Source organism: Calcarisporiella thermophila, assembly GCF_041956535.1.
Source record: "Calcarisporiella thermophila strain CBS 279.70 unplaced genomic scaffold VTP21scaffold_3, whole genome shotgun sequence".
NCBI lineage: Eukaryota > Fungi > Calcarisporiellomycota > Calcarisporiellomycetes > Calcarisporiellales > Calcarisporiellaceae > Calcarisporiella > Calcarisporiella thermophila.
The window spans coordinates 1,264,656-1,278,836 of NW_027192193.1; the positions used below are offsets into that span (position 1 = coordinate 1,264,656).

General features: G+C 47.6%; 6 protein-coding genes and 1 non-coding gene across 7 annotated transcripts; 1 reads left to right on the plus strand and 6 right to left on the minus strand.

The window, feature by feature from the left end:
• Nucleotides 1-242: 242 nt before the first annotated feature.
• On the minus strand, nt 243-515 carry VTP21DRAFT_7409 (uncharacterized protein; the record flags this gene model as incomplete). The annotated part of the gene is made up of 1 exon (XM_069398147.1): nt 243-515. One exon carries the CDS (start codon nt 513-515, stop codon nt 243-245), a length of 273 nt encoding a protein of 90 aa, XP_069255636.1.
• Nucleotides 516-832: 317 nt separating this feature from the next.
• On the plus strand, nt 833-1,433 carry VTP21DRAFT_7410 (uncharacterized protein; the record flags this gene model as incomplete). Its single annotated transcript, XM_069398149.1, has 4 exons — nt 833-874; nt 962-1,046; nt 1,224-1,288; nt 1,359-1,433. 4 exons carry the CDS (start codon nt 833-835, stop codon nt 1,431-1,433), a joined length of 267 nt encoding a protein of 88 aa, XP_069255637.1.
• Nucleotides 1,434-1,675: 242 nt separating this feature from the next.
• Nucleotides 1,676-6,817, minus strand: VTP21DRAFT_7411 (uncharacterized protein; the record flags this gene model as incomplete). The annotated part of the gene is made up of 20 exons (XM_069398150.1): nt 1,676-1,897; nt 1,959-2,033; nt 2,136-2,282; nt 2,421-2,702; nt 2,771-3,484; nt 3,569-3,841; nt 3,918-4,133; nt 4,204-4,337; nt 4,417-4,526; nt 4,605-4,751; nt 4,807-4,896; nt 4,983-5,047; nt 5,134-5,282; nt 5,362-5,456; nt 5,522-5,793; nt 5,864-5,944; nt 6,013-6,139; nt 6,197-6,381; nt 6,460-6,657; nt 6,722-6,817. The coding sequence occupies 20 exons, from the start codon at nt 6,815-6,817 to the stop codon at nt 1,676-1,678; spliced, it is 3,678 nt and encodes a 1,225-aa protein (XP_069255638.1).
• Nucleotides 6,818-7,299: 482 nt separating this feature from the next.
• VTP21DRAFT_7412 (uncharacterized protein) lies at nt 7,300-9,275 on the minus strand (the record flags this gene model as incomplete). Its single annotated transcript, XM_069398151.1, has 5 exons — nt 7,300-7,807; nt 7,882-8,365; nt 8,440-8,630; nt 8,720-8,906; nt 8,990-9,275. 5 exons carry the CDS (start codon nt 9,273-9,275, stop codon nt 7,300-7,302), a joined length of 1,656 nt encoding a protein of 551 aa, XP_069255639.1.
• Nucleotides 9,276-9,676: 401 nt separating this feature from the next.
• Nucleotides 9,677-10,727, minus strand: VTP21DRAFT_7413 (uncharacterized protein; the record flags this gene model as incomplete). The annotated part of the gene is made up of 2 exons (XM_069398152.1): nt 9,677-9,949; nt 10,545-10,727. 2 exons carry the CDS (start codon nt 10,725-10,727, stop codon nt 9,677-9,679), a joined length of 456 nt encoding a protein of 151 aa, XP_069255640.1.
• A 520-nt stretch (nt 10,728-11,247) lies between these two features.
• VTP21DRAFT_t26 lies at nt 11,248-11,321 on the minus strand. The gene has a single exon. It is a non-coding gene; the product is annotated as a tRNA-Val (tRNA).
• Nucleotides 11,322-12,695: 1,374 nt separating this feature from the next.
• VTP21DRAFT_7414 (uncharacterized protein) lies at nt 12,696-13,685 on the minus strand (the record flags this gene model as incomplete). Its single annotated transcript, XM_069398153.1, has 6 exons — nt 12,696-12,887; nt 12,953-13,036; nt 13,100-13,196; nt 13,266-13,373; nt 13,427-13,556; nt 13,640-13,685. 6 exons carry the CDS (start codon nt 13,683-13,685, stop codon nt 12,696-12,698), a joined length of 657 nt encoding a protein of 218 aa, XP_069255641.1.
• Nucleotides 13,686-14,181: the final 496 nt, after the last annotated feature.

Below are 14,181 nucleotides of genomic sequence, written 5' to 3' on the forward strand. Positions count from 1 at the left end.
GGGAAAAGAAATATTCCTCCAATTTTTATTTTTATGAACGGAGATTTCATATAATTAGATCTCTTGTTAATAAAGACAAGGTGCAAAGAGGGGAAAGCAGAGAAGGACACAATCAGTCTATCATTTCTATTGAAGACAGCGGCATCCTCGAGGATGAAGGGGGCGATATCATTACCTAATAGACATGGAGAAGGGGGAGGGGATGGAGGGCACTCAAAAAGGGTAGCTAACAGCCACTTTATTCATGCCCTCGCCTTCCGCTTTTCAACCACCAATCGCCCCGCACTGTACTCTTGGCTCAGATGCGTCTGGCGCTGTAGACTCTGCAGCTCCTTTTCCGCCTCTCGTACCAATGCCTCGATCTTCAAAGGATCGGTCTCGTTCCGATGGGCGCGGAATAGCTCCTTGGTCCGGCGGAGGGCGTGATCTCGGAAATTATAAGAAGTAAAGCCGGAGGCAGTCCGAAGAAGATGGCGGTAGAGGTGTAGTATTTGCGTGGAGGTAGGGGGAGGCATCCTCACAAGAAAATACAAAGAGTGCCTAAAGTAGAGATGAACGGAGCTACGACTATCCTAATATGCTTGTCCAAGAGCCTCAAAATAGTAGAGCTTGACACGGCCAAGATGGAGTGACAATACAAACCAAGGTAATGGGATTCAGCGCAGTGGCAAAAAGTCAACTGCAATAAGGTGTTAAAATAATTCGATCGCTTTCGTTTGGCCGCTTGCGAAAACTTCGTCGAATCAGTGGCTTGTGAAATGGTGTATCTTCTCTATCCCAGTGGCCTCGAGATTATCCTTTCAACGGGAAACAAAACATCACACCCATCGCCATGGCAGAACACGTTGCAAGCGAGAATATCCTCAATGAGAAGGTGGGTTTTGCATTCCTTTTCCTTTTCTCCCTCCTTTCTCCTCTTTTTGGTAGCCATTAATGCTGATGGAATTCATGTTGTGTCTAGTGGGATCGCTGCCTCTCGAATATGTTGGTCACCAGCGGAATCGGACTAAGCGTAGGCATCGTCGCGTCTGCACTGCTTTTCAAAAGTAATTTTCATCCCTTTCCAAACGGCTCCATTCCCCCTTCATGCTCTCTCCATCTTATTCTTAAATTTGTTATGATTTTTACAAACATTTCTCAGAATTTTATTCATTAACCCCCCCCCCCCTACTCTCTCCCTCTCCCCTTCTCTGATCCCAATTAATGGAGAATTGCACTATTAGGAAAAACCTGGCCGATTGCCCTCTCCACTGGTTTTGGCGTTGGTTCTGCATACGCTGACTGCCAGGTAGGGTCCATTTCTAGAATTCTTTTCCCTCCCCTACTTCTGGGTCTTATCTCAATTCTCATGCCTCTAGCGTCGCTTCAATCCGTACCTTGTCCCCGGTGTGAAGGTCGTCAAGAGCCCACCCCAGGGAGGCTCGGCTCAGTGATCTCCCTTGCTTTCAATAAAAGCATGGCTTTCTTGTGTATAGAGAATTTTAATAGAATAGCTGCTCTTTTCTTCTTTTTCTTCTCTCAAGCTGTCGATTTTCAACAAGCAAAATCCACTCCCAAACAGTGGAGACACTTCCGCATGGCCAGTTCGGAGAAAAGCTAATGGTTACATTGACGCAAATAAAAGAGAAAAAAAAATTAAAAAAACATAAAATAAAATAAAATATTGCATCCTATGTCACAAAATCGCCTCGTTTCCCTCCTCACTCTCCTCCCCCTCTTCATCCGACAGCTCGGCATAGCTCTTGTGAAACAGCTTGGCCACCCGTGATGCGTTTTTTCTAACCGATTCGGACGGAGCATGCGATCTCTGGCGCTTAGTCGCCCGTGGAGAATACGTCTTTGAGCGTTTCTTGGAGGGGGTGGTGGGTGGAGCGGGAGCAGCGGTATATCTGGACATCTAAATGAGAGCATGAATTAGATTGGAGCGCTCAAGACATAAGATAAGTGAGGAGTGTTACCCGCTCGCCTTTGGCCTTATCACCCAGTGTCGGATAGATGTCCACCCCGCTGGGGAGGAAGGTCGTCTCTACCAGCTAATGCAAAGAGGAAAGAAAATGTGAATACTAGACCGTGATCCCAGCCCTGCGGGGGATTATTTTTATACGATTGGATATGTAAAAGAGCATCCTCCATACCTTTCTCACGCGCTCTTCGTCTTGGATGGGAACAAAGAAGTCTTTCGGGAGCTCAATATGGCCAATGTACGAGGTCAAGCTCCATGAGTTCAAGCGACACCGATGCTTGATGATAATTTGCGCAAGCTCGCTCAGTGCATAGACATTCTAAACAGAAAGAGGTATTAATTCATTTAAGGTTGAGAAGCTTTTTGAAGAGGGGCAAATGGACGTCAGCGTCTTCTCCTTTCTTCCTTCCTTCTCCCGCCCTCCGTCCCCCTCTCTTCCTCTCTCCATTCATTTTACCTTGCTCCCTTCAATCCCTTCACCCCCTCTGATATCGCGAGTCGTTTTGATTCTTGCGGCTATTTCAAACAGACAGGAGACGTTGTCGCCGTTGGCGAAGCAGTCGAGATAGAACTCGATACACTTTGCGAACTGGTGGAGCACGTCCTCGGTTGTGGAAAAGTCGGGGTGGTGGGCCAACAGGTGCAGGGTCCGTGCAAGCGTGATCTCGTAGGGCAGGTGACTAGTGGTGGATTCATGGGAGGCGTGGGTTTTGGATTCTCGCTGCAGAAACTTCTTGACCTATGGGGATGGAAAATAGAGACCAGTCTTAGCGGGCCGAATCGGGCCAGAGTAAAGCGTTAGCCTACGTGTTCTCTGAGCTCCTTGTCGGGGTCTACGGCAATCAAGGGCAAAATGGCCATCCATCTTGTGCGCAATAATCTGGCCCCTAGATACTTGATCAGCCGGTTTACGAAGCTTGAGCGCACCTCGTGCCGCACATCGTGGATGGTCAGGGCCAAGAGCTCGAATTGCTCAACGTTGATCATCCGGTCGTATAATCCCACCCGGGCCAATTTCAGCAGCGACCGCGCTGCTCTGAGCCGCAGGTGCGCACGATGTAGCGGAGGCGTGCTACCCTGCGACCCACTCTTCGGCACCAATTCCCCTTGCTTATTGACTAGCTGCCAGAGCCACTCCATCATCCGCCTTGCCACTTTGGGCGCTGCCTTTGAGCCGCTATAAGCAAGACACAAATTGACGAGGATCTTGAGAGCGAGGCACTTGGCCAGCCCAATGGGATCAAGTTCGGCCTCGCTCACCCACGTAAAGTCGTCCTCATCTCCCTCTCCATTCTCCTTCTCCCCCTCCCCCCTGGCCTCTCCGTTGGGTGGACCCGTGTCTTCGGCTGACCCCTTTGTCAAGGGTGGATTCGATGGCCGCAGCAGATGGTGGACCAGGAATTCGAGAACCTGCTCGTTGCGCTTCTCGTAAACTTCAGGGGCGTGGAGTACAAGCTGTGCGATCACGGTCAAGTGGACAAGCATATGCTCTGATTCGAGCGAGAGTTTCGGGACAATTTCCTGTGAGTGGAATGCAATAGAAGTTAGGCGATCAGACCGTAAATCAATTCGGCTTATTGTTTTCTTTGGCTGCTTGGCACTTACGTCCAAAAGATTATTGCAGACGGACTCTTTGTCCGGCAAATTGGCCAATATGACGGCTGCGTGTTTTGCATGCTCCGGAGGCCCATCCAAGGCTATCTCGACTAACCGCGAGCGCGACGCTTCGTCTTGCGGGGTTTCGTGGGGGAATGCCTTGACGAAATGAGACATGGCCTCGAGACTTCCTAGCAGGACCTCGTTCTTTTCTTCCCGCAAAAGTTTGACGAGTTCCTCCTTATGGCTCCGGTAAACTTCGGGGAACACTAAAGATATGTCCTAGAGAAACGAAATGCAAACGTGTGAGGGGCTTTTTGTGGCGTGCTCATACCAATGGGGGGGACCCAACACGAACCTTCAAGAGCTCATGGGCCACCTCGGCCAGCTTTTCTCGTCTGGTCTCCTCCTCTGATACTCGCTCGCCTTCGCTAAACGCCGTCCTCCTTGTCACCTTGACCAAGCAGGGAATAATGCTTTTGTTGATGGTAAGATAGCTGGCACGCCTCAGGAGAACACCCACGGTATCGGAGATGGAGGGCTCGTGCTCCTCGACACTCCGCAATACCTCTTTCTGCGAAGAGGTCAAAAAAGATCAGTCTCCTATCTCCCCTGCAAACCATATTGCATCCATCTACACTTACTCCAGCCTTGCGAACGGTCCTATAATCCGCCTCGGGATTCATGCATTCTCGCATCAACCGAAACACGCGTTTGTCTTTGAACGCGGAGAGTTTGGCCAAGTGGCTAGCCGCCTTGAGGCGATCCGGGAGTTTATCTGTGGTTCGTTGGAGCCAAAGAATGGGGATGCCATTTGCTTAGGGCAGGTGTTAGAATTCCAGTGTGTATTGACCTACCGGAAATATGCTTGATGACTAAATCTAACATGTGCTCCAGCTTCTCTTCCTTTTCGACCATTCGCAGTTGCTCGCTCGTCTGAATAAGCGCCTTCACTTCTTTAATAGCACTACGAGCACCGGTATTGGAATAGGAAACAAAGTCAGTAGATGACGCGAGAGTCTACCATCGGCACATGAGAACTTACACCCTTTGCTTGTTTAACAGTCCGGTGAATCCTTTGCGCGACTTCGGATCGAGAAGAGAGAGCCCCACCAGCAACCGCTCAGTGCGCATATCGTCGTTGTTGTCGAGAGGGAAGACGCTCTCCTGCAACGACTTTTCCAAGCATGCACTAACCTCCAAAATTATCAGTAGCTCTACAAGGATTTCCAGATAAAACTACGTACATTGCTTCCGCGTCATTAGTGTACACAACATCCATCAGTGCAGACAGTATCCAGTCGAACTTTTTCATCACCGACCGGTTACCTGCAGCTCTATCATAGGGTCAAGCAAGAGGGGAGAGCGGGGGCAAGGATAAATTCAATATGATCGATGAAAAGCATTGGAGAAGCAAACTCACAATTCAGTATAGGCCAAATTATAAAGTCGCCCACATGCTTTGATGGCTTCTTGTTGTACAGGATGCTATATTGGATCCGCCAACCGAGAATTCGTAAGCAAGTTACAGGTCAAGTGAAATGTGTAAAACATAAGTAGCGAGGGAGATTTACCCGTCTGTCTTTACATCTTTTTCCTACCGCTTGGAGCAGCAGCTCATCCACATTTTGCAATACCACCATATACTCGAGCTGCCCCACCAGCTTGCACACGGTAGCTCGGATTTTTTCGTCAGGATCGAGCACTTTATCAAGTAAAGCATCTAAAGTTGACACATCCAACGTCAATAAGAAGTCCGTTGAGAGAAAAAACCCAATGGCGAATTGGGTGGGCACCCCTACCACATATATCTTTGGAGAGATTCGGATGGTTTTTCAAAATCGGTATGCAAAGCTCACACCATAGCTGTCGTATGGCCGAATTCTTATCTTGTTTTCTAAACGTAAAGAAAAGATGAAGGGGAACGTCGCTTTGAGGGAGAAAAAAAAAAGCACCCCTAACCTCTGCAGCCAGGTTTTCCAGGTGGTTGGATAGTTGAAGGCAAGCATAGAGCCCGGTTCGCCAAACATTCCCCCAAGGACCCGAGTTGAAAGGCCGCGCAGATTCATGTCGTCGACGCGCATTTCTTCCTCCAGCTGCGGGATTACATTGAGGAGCAATCCGGGGGCAACCCGATTTAGCTCGAGGATGAGATCGTGTGCCACTCGAAACTCTCGCAGATCATCTTCACTGATTTCGCCGTCGATAGCATTTAGAATGACTTCGGAAAAATACTATACGTAGGACGGGAAAAATGCGTTAATGGATGCAGTAAGTGGATAGCCCGCAGCTAAGACGACTTGCCTGCCCTATATATCGCTGTAATCGATCGGTGCATGCCCTACATAGCCCTGCCGCCAACTGATAGGCAACCGGGTTTTCTTGCTAAGATCCAACCAAATGGGTTCAGCGTCTACCACCCCCATCCCGAACTGTTCCACACCCAGGCTTACCTGTCGTTTTTTCAAGAACTGTGCTAGAATAATGACCACTGCGTCTTGAGGTAGAGGGGCGCACTCCTCTATCAAAAGCTCTAGAATATCGGACATGTACTTCCTGACTTCCTCAGGTAGTTGTGGGCTAAAGAGAAAAGCTCGGTCAGAGGGCATACTTCACCTCCATGAACATTCGACTTGCCTCATGATATCGAAAAAATCTCGGAAGACTTCCACGATCATTTGATCGGCGTCGTCCAGATCGGCAATGAGGACAACGCTTTTCACTGTCGATAAACTCTCGAGCAAGTAAAGCTGATTCTCGTAGTTGGGATTCGAAGGATTACGAATGTCGCGTAGAATTTCGAAGAAAAACTCGAAAATACGCTATAAGGGGAGGGGGGGGGATAGAAGAGTTGAGCTGCAACAGGGCATAAGCCGGAAAGAGATCCATCCTTAATCAACCTTGAGGGTCGTTTCTTTGTACGGGGCCTCAGGGGCATATAACCGAAGCAAATCCGCGAGCGAGCACGCCACAAGGGACCGCACTCGCTTGTCCTTGTGCGAGATCAGCGATCGATGCACGAGATCATTTGTGATGCGTTTCAGGGATCCTATGTTTATCTCTCCCTGCTCTATGCTGGAGAGCTCCTCGTTCAATCGCTACCATTAAGGCCAAGAATTAATTAAAGCCCAAGTTTGAGAGTGAAACGTTAGGGGAATTTACTTTCAGGCGCGAAATAAGCTCCGTGGTGGAGATAGAGCTCGACGAGACCAGTGGCAAGCTAAACTTGAGCTTTTTCAATGATCCCGACCGACTCATGGTTGCTTTTGCTGACAATGACCCGCCTAAATGGGTTAAAGGGAGGGGGGTGGGGTGGGGAGGAGTGGAAACGCGATTTTTTTTTCAAAGTCGCGTTGAAACACGAATGAGCTGTGCCTCATCACCATCATTTAACATAAAAAGAGCCGAGGGTGTCGCAGTGAAATAGCGAAGGATTCTATAGTGAAGTCAAATAGGGGGAACCCCCCGTTGAAACATGATTTGTCAAAGTGGCGGATACAGTCCACCTTCCTACTACATAACAACTTCAATAATAGCCATTTCCTCGGTCTGGCAATACAAAAAAGATCAAGGAAAATACAACATTGAAAAAAACACAACCAATATATATATATATCGTGAATAGAATGGGAGGTGAAAAGTGGGAATAGCCTTCAAGCTCCATACATAATACCATACCGCGAAAATAAGGATAAACAACAATGATACTTCATAACATTAAGTGTCTTCTAGTAGCACGTCTACTGCTTCTCCTCCTCCTCCACCCCCTTCTCCATCTGTGCCTTTCTCCTCCGCAGCTTCCTGATAAGGCCGATTTCCTCCTCTCGTTCCTGCTCAAAGTAGTCCAAGCTCTTCCCTTTGGTTTCGGGTATAAGGGGAGTGAACAGACCACCCACGAACATCACCGCGGCAAAGATCCCCAGTGTCTGGGGTAGGAAGGCATGCTGGCCAGGCTCTCCTCCGACCTCCACCAATAAGTTAAATCCGAACGTGGCCAGGATGGCGCCAAGCTTGCCGGCCGCTGCACTGATGCCGTGGGAGGTGGCACGGTAACGGGTGGGGAACACCTCAGCCGCCAAGACAAAGGTCGTGGTGTTGGGTCCGAACTGGAAGAAGAACTGGGTAACGGCGAAGAGCACGATAAAGGCCGCGATGGAATTCTGCTGGATTTGGTGGAAGAAGATGGCCAGAATGGCAAAGAGGATCGCGGTCATGAAAAAGCCGATGTATTGGATGGGCTTGCGACCACTTGAAAGGGCAGAAAGGTAGGTTAGCATTAGCGGAAGGGCCGAAAACGATGGAGGGGAGGGAAAAATACTCACAGTCTCTCGATCAAGAACACGGAGGCGTAGTAACCAGGCAGTGCGCCCAGAACGGATATAATCAGGTTGCCCGTCGCCTGTTTGAAGAGGGTGTCCCAAGGATTCGAGCCGCCGGCGAACCCGATTGCTTGCAGCACATAGGCCTGGTTGAGGGCGATCCCGTAGAAGGCAATATCAAGGAGGAACCAAGTGATCGAGGTGCCGAGCAAAACTCGAAGATTGCGCCACTGGCTGTAGTAGTGGCGGAAATCGCGCCACTGCTCAGCGGCCCTATTTTCTGCCTGGGGTGCGGGGGAGTTGGCGGGCTGAGTCGCAGTATCCTTTACCTCGCTAGTGGTTTGAGGCTTGATGTCTTCCTCGGAGGCCGAGTCGTTGTTCTTAGCGCTTTCATTTGGCCCGATGGCGTCCATGGCCCTCTCCTCATCCTTCAGGACGTCCTTGGTGTATCGGGGGGATTCTGGGAGGGAGAGGCGACTGTAAACAGCTGGAGAAAGAGAAAGAAAACAAACGTCGTCAGCCTCTTGAGGACCCCGAGAAGAGAGGTCAAAGGATATTTACTGAGGAAGGAGGGAATGGCCCCAAGGCCGATGCACAGTCTCCAAACATAGTCGATATTCAGTTGGTCGGCCTCGATGGCGCCCCGGAAAATAAGCAAGAGGATGGTGGTGACGACGCAGGCGGTGAAGTTGCCCAGACCCTGCATCGAGAACACAAGGGACATCATCTGGCCACGGCGGCCGCGCACAGCCCTAGCATTGGAAAACGAGAACAGAAGCGCAAGGGTTAATGACGCAGGGGGGGGGGAGGGGTTAAGAAAGGCCGAGCACGCGCTGCCTACCATTCAGAGGTGATAGTGGCGGACATGGGGTAGTCTCCACCGATGCCGATCCCGAGGATGAACCGCCAGAAGAACAGATAGCCTATTGCGCTCACGCCGCGGACGGCCGACGAGGCCGTGGCACAGAAGATAGTGGCGACCACGATGATGATCAGCTCGAATCCATAAATGGCCTTGCGTCCATAGGCTACAGGTAAGTAACAACAAAGCGGCGACGGCCGCCGTTAGTAGCCAGGAACGGGAGCGGCCAGGGGCGAGGGGCCTACTTACTATCGCCGATGTAACCGAACAACAGCTGCCCAACAAAGGTTCCGAAGGTGACCATTCCCTTTAGCGGACCCTCCACCGCCGGCGGCATGTGGTTGCCCATGCCCGCATAGTACACAAAGCCAAGCATGGGCGAGACGAGATTCATAATGAAGATGTCATAAGCGTCCGTAAAGAAGCCCACGCTGGAAATGAGCACGGTGCGAATCTGCCGCCAGGTGAGCTTGTCGGCCCGCTCGAGCTCGGAGAGAGAGACTCTGCGAGCCATGTCCTGTTGCTGATGGGGCATTTGGATGAGTTGGTGGGAGAGAGTTCAGTCTAGCAGCAGCAGAGAACAGGGGTCAATAAGGGGCTCAGCGGAGCGAATCAGGGGCAGGAGACGGGCAGAAATGGGGCGGCCAAGAGCAGCTGCAAAATGCCAAAGATCTTACCGGTGATGAGTGGACAACCTTGCGACGCACTTGTCTATTTTTGTTTTCTGTTGTTGTGGTAGAGTTCGGTGCCCAGAAGAAAAGTGCTTAGAAGGGAGCCGGAGGGTTTATATGCACCAAGTCACAGCTCCATCAACAAACCCTCGGGCAAATCCAGGCCGGGCGCAGATCGAGTTTAACGCAAAAAAGGTTCGCTCGCCTTGAATCCCTTTTTCCGTTTTCACGCTCCGACCAAACCAGTCTGGCCCGGAGAAAGCTTTCAACAGCGCCGCGAACCAATGGCGCCCGGAGCGCTCGGCCCTACGCGCTTATCATAGAGAGCCGTGCGTTTTTTCCCAGCCGCCAGCCTTCGGTGCAATTTCCCAGAACGCCCAACGCTCAAAGAGGTCGGGTTGCGCGAGAGCTTGCATCCAGGCGCCAAGCCACCCACGCACTCAATACCGCCCGCTCCTCCGCGGCTGTATGCAAGCATCAATGCCATGCAGCGTGCGGGCCCTGGCCAGCTCCAAAGGAGGCTCGGTCCGGGCCGGAACTGGTAGAGTCTCGTGTCGGCTGGGAGAGACGGCCCAAGTATTTCAAAGGGCCGAAAGGGGCGTGCACCAATTCCACAAGTATTTGGGCAGGTGATAAATCTAAGTTTACTTAACGGATATTTATACCCGCGATTACAGAAATTGGAATGAACGTTTCAGTGGACCTCGCTCGGATACTGAAATTCTAAGCCAGCCCCCTCGCAAATCCAGGATCCATAGCTGTGCTAGCGTGTAGAGGCGTCGGCTGAAAATTTCTGCTCAACACCAAGGAAAAAATAAAAGATCATAATAGTGAACATGACTCGGAATAACTTATTGCTTTATTGAATATGGCAAGTAAATGTCAGTGTTTTTTTTTGGAGGCCTCTGTACATGGGTCAAAGGAAAGAAAATAGAAGGCTCAAGAGAATGCTTAAAAACAGGTTACTCTAACTTTGATTTAGCTACACAGCCAAAAAAAAAAAAAAATGAAAATGCTACTCAGAATGACTATGCTACAAATCTCCCCATCACGGGATCCCAGTTTTCTTTCCCTCTCGTAATTTCCTGCCTGTGTTTGTGCATTATGAACATATTTCCTTTGGTGCTCTTCACCTGGAGTGGAGAGCGGGTGGTTCGCCTTCTCATGGCCCTACGGTGGAAACTTCGATTCCGAGAAAAGCGAACAGGAGAATCATGGCTATAGCCCGAAGGGTATCGAAGCAGGAGATCAGGGAAGGGTGATGAAGGGTCAAGGAGAAGAGCAATGGAAGAAATGCTAACTAAACTACTCTCCATGGGCGAAATTGCTTTTAAATTAAACGACGACGATGGCAAAAAAAAAAGAATGGAAGCAACTGTGTGCGTGTGAACTAACAAAGGGGCTAGAAAGATAAACAAGTTGAAGAGAAAAGAGGAAAAAAAAAGAGGCGAGGGACAGCGTGGTGAAACTCTATATGTCGATCAGAAGAGGATACATTGCGATTACCAATTGTGCTTATATTAAACTCATGAAAACACGTCTTCGAATTAAAATTGGGTGCTTCCAACAGGCCGATTGCACGCCAAAGGCAATGGGCTGTGTTTTATATTCAACCTCGCCTCGATAATAGAATCAGGATAAGAGCAACTAGGCTTTTCTTTTTTTTTTGTTTGGTACAGGATGCAATGATAGTTTCTTGTAAATTAAACAAAAAAAAAGTTGGTCAAATTGGCAATATTTCTCGAATTCAACGGTACCAATGACCAGCAAAATAAACAGTACCCGCAAATCAATAGCCAAGCTATTACGATGAAGACGAAAGATAAAAGGAAAAAATGTTTTCGTCCGGGTTCGAACCGGAGACCTTACGCGTGTGAGGCGTACGTGATAACCAACTACACCACGAAAACTCCTTCGACCACGAAAGTTGAATTTGGAAAATCTATATAATTGCATCTTTTTTATACTGGCAGTCACGGCGACCTCGCATAAGAATTTGGAAGGCACAGTTGTTAAGAGCCCCGGAGCTTAACCATTGTGTGCTGGGTTCGATTCCCAGAAACGGCACCCGTCCATGAGAGTTTGCCGGGTTTTTCTCAGGACTTAACCGCTATCAATAGTATAGCAACAAGCAAGTAATATCAAGCGGCTACAAAAATAGGTAGCAAAAATTTTTAGGAGAAATCCGACTACAGAGATGGGAGGCCAGGGGCAGTACCTGGGTGATTTTGACGTAGAAGTCTACCCTTCCATTCCCTTCAGATAAAAATCATCAAGTGGATGTAAAAAACACATCCCAAGGGGAAAAAAACCTTGCATAACAATACTCTTTAATAAAGAGCCAAATGGACGGCAACCCGTGCAAGTGGACAGCATTCACAACTAGATGTTAGTGCTGGTGGGGGAAGCGAGATTCGAATCTTCGCCGTTACCTTTGGAATCCCTAGGATAAATAGGAGAACACTAGTCATTGAAACCAGGATAAGAGAATTGATGGTAATGATATTCGGTGTAGATGCGTTGAAGTTAGATGTTTTAGGTGAAGAAGATCCCGTCAGCTTGTATTTGTGTCCATTCTCCCCTGTACAACGCTCTTTGAGCTCTTTTTCTATCCAAAAAGAATTACCGTGGCTCAAAACCGCGAATTCGCTAAGGCGCTGGTCCGCTGCTTTTTCAATCTAGCTGGTCCGGCATATCTTGTGGACTCTTCTGGAGAGTATGCCAAACTTTAGGCATTTTGTCAACTCTTTGCTGGTAGTGTGCAAGGGCTGGGCGGTCAAATAATGCGTGGGCAATGGATTCAGAAATCCCTGGAGAACATCTTTTATAGGTGTTTGTTTCTTCATTTATTTGCTAGAAATAGTACCGGCGATAGTTACGATTTTATACTTCAGAAGTCTTTAATAAACGTTGCTACGCTTGGACTCTGATGAACATGGAAAGAAAATTAGAAGGGGAGGGCCGAATCCATCTAAATTATCATTAAGACTTTCCCTATTGATTCTAATTTGGCTCCAGTTTTTATATCCTGTCGTAGAAGGTTCTACATGTCCTCCTCTGGGCTTTTTAAGGTTGTAGAGAGGATACAAGTTCAAGTTGGCGGAAATAACGGGACGAAAATAAAGGAGAGATTTTACTAATACCAAGCTTGGCTTATACATGCTCTTTGTATGCAATAGAAATGGTAGACGCATTTAATTTTCATTTTAGCCTCTCGGTTGCAAATATTGTATTCACTGTTTATACAGTAAATCACGAGTAATTCTGCATTTTTTCAAAGAAGTTCATCGTGGTTTCATATCTGTATTATACTCGATGTCATATTGATCCCATGAGCCCTCCTCTACCTCCTCCTTCACGTCCAAAATGACAGCATCTTCTGTTATTTTGGCGGCAATCACTTTAACATAAGTATCGCCGATGTTGACATCACACCCGACGAGTTGAGCTGCCTTGCAAAGCAAGGAGATAGCCTCCTGCAAAAGTATCAAAATGATACTCAGCCTGGTCATCAAATCGACCTTAAATGCACAATACTTACACTCTTCGATTGTTTTCCACTGTGCTTTTGAACTCTCTTTGGAATAATGCGTTGAGCTGCACTGGAAACCGACGAAATAAGTTTCTACAAGAACTAAATATGGGAGTAGGTAGTCATATCTCTCTAAACCATGCTTGAATTTCTTACGCCTTTCGTTCGCTTTTCAATCCGCTGATGAGTCTGTTTCGGAATATAGGGGGCTTCTGAAGACCGTCCGCTTTGCTTTTTCTTACTATTCTCTGGCCTTAAGAGGAAAGATGACTTTCACTTCACCTCCCGTATATCAATCGTATTTGAAATATCGCCTACTTACAAGAGTGATGATAGCAATTTGCGTGCTTCATGCTGATCGCACATGCTGCTAATATCAGTGCAATACTTCACTAATAGTCTAAGCCTCTTATCTTCCTCATTACAGGCTCTATTGAATACGTTAGCTGTATCTCAGCTGGAGTATAATACCAACCCACTCACTTTATCGGATCATAATTGTTAGCCTCACATTTAGCAGGGTCGAGATACCTTTGTCCATATTTATCGGTAATCTTGTACGATTGATATTCTCGAGCTGCCTCTTCACTATCTCTAAGAATGTTCTTGCATTCTGTTTATCAAAGTATATCAAAAGATATTCAGTAGAAGATGAAAATGAAAAAAAAGCAAAGATTTGGGTTATCTAATGCCTACGATTTATTAAATACTCGATGTCCAGGGGAGTATTTCCTTCCGACATTGGGATAGCTAGGGAATGATTTTGGGAATTACTTTGGTTGGCTTTTCGAGAAAACTTATTCTTTACTTATATATCAGTTTTTTTTCATATTCTGAATCCTAATCTAATTGAGTGGGTTCATAAAAACTCAATTGCGATCAGATAGGAAACAGAGGAAAAATACATAACTATAACTTAACTGATTAAATTTCATTACAACACAAAGCTAGGATAAAAATATTAGACAAATCGTTTTGTGACCATTAGAGAGCTACGTACTGACCCACTATTGCTCTTATCTCTCTTAAGATAAAGGCACATCACTTGGATGTTAAGACAAGATATATCACACCCCATCCTGAGTCATTATGGTCATGAACCTAGAATAATCTCTTTGTTTGGTTTATGCACGCTCTTTGTATGCGATAGAAATTCATTCATTCTTTGTTCATGCTTTAACCTAGTGATAACGAATATTGTATTCGCTGTATATAAACCAAGAGAAAAATCCGCAATG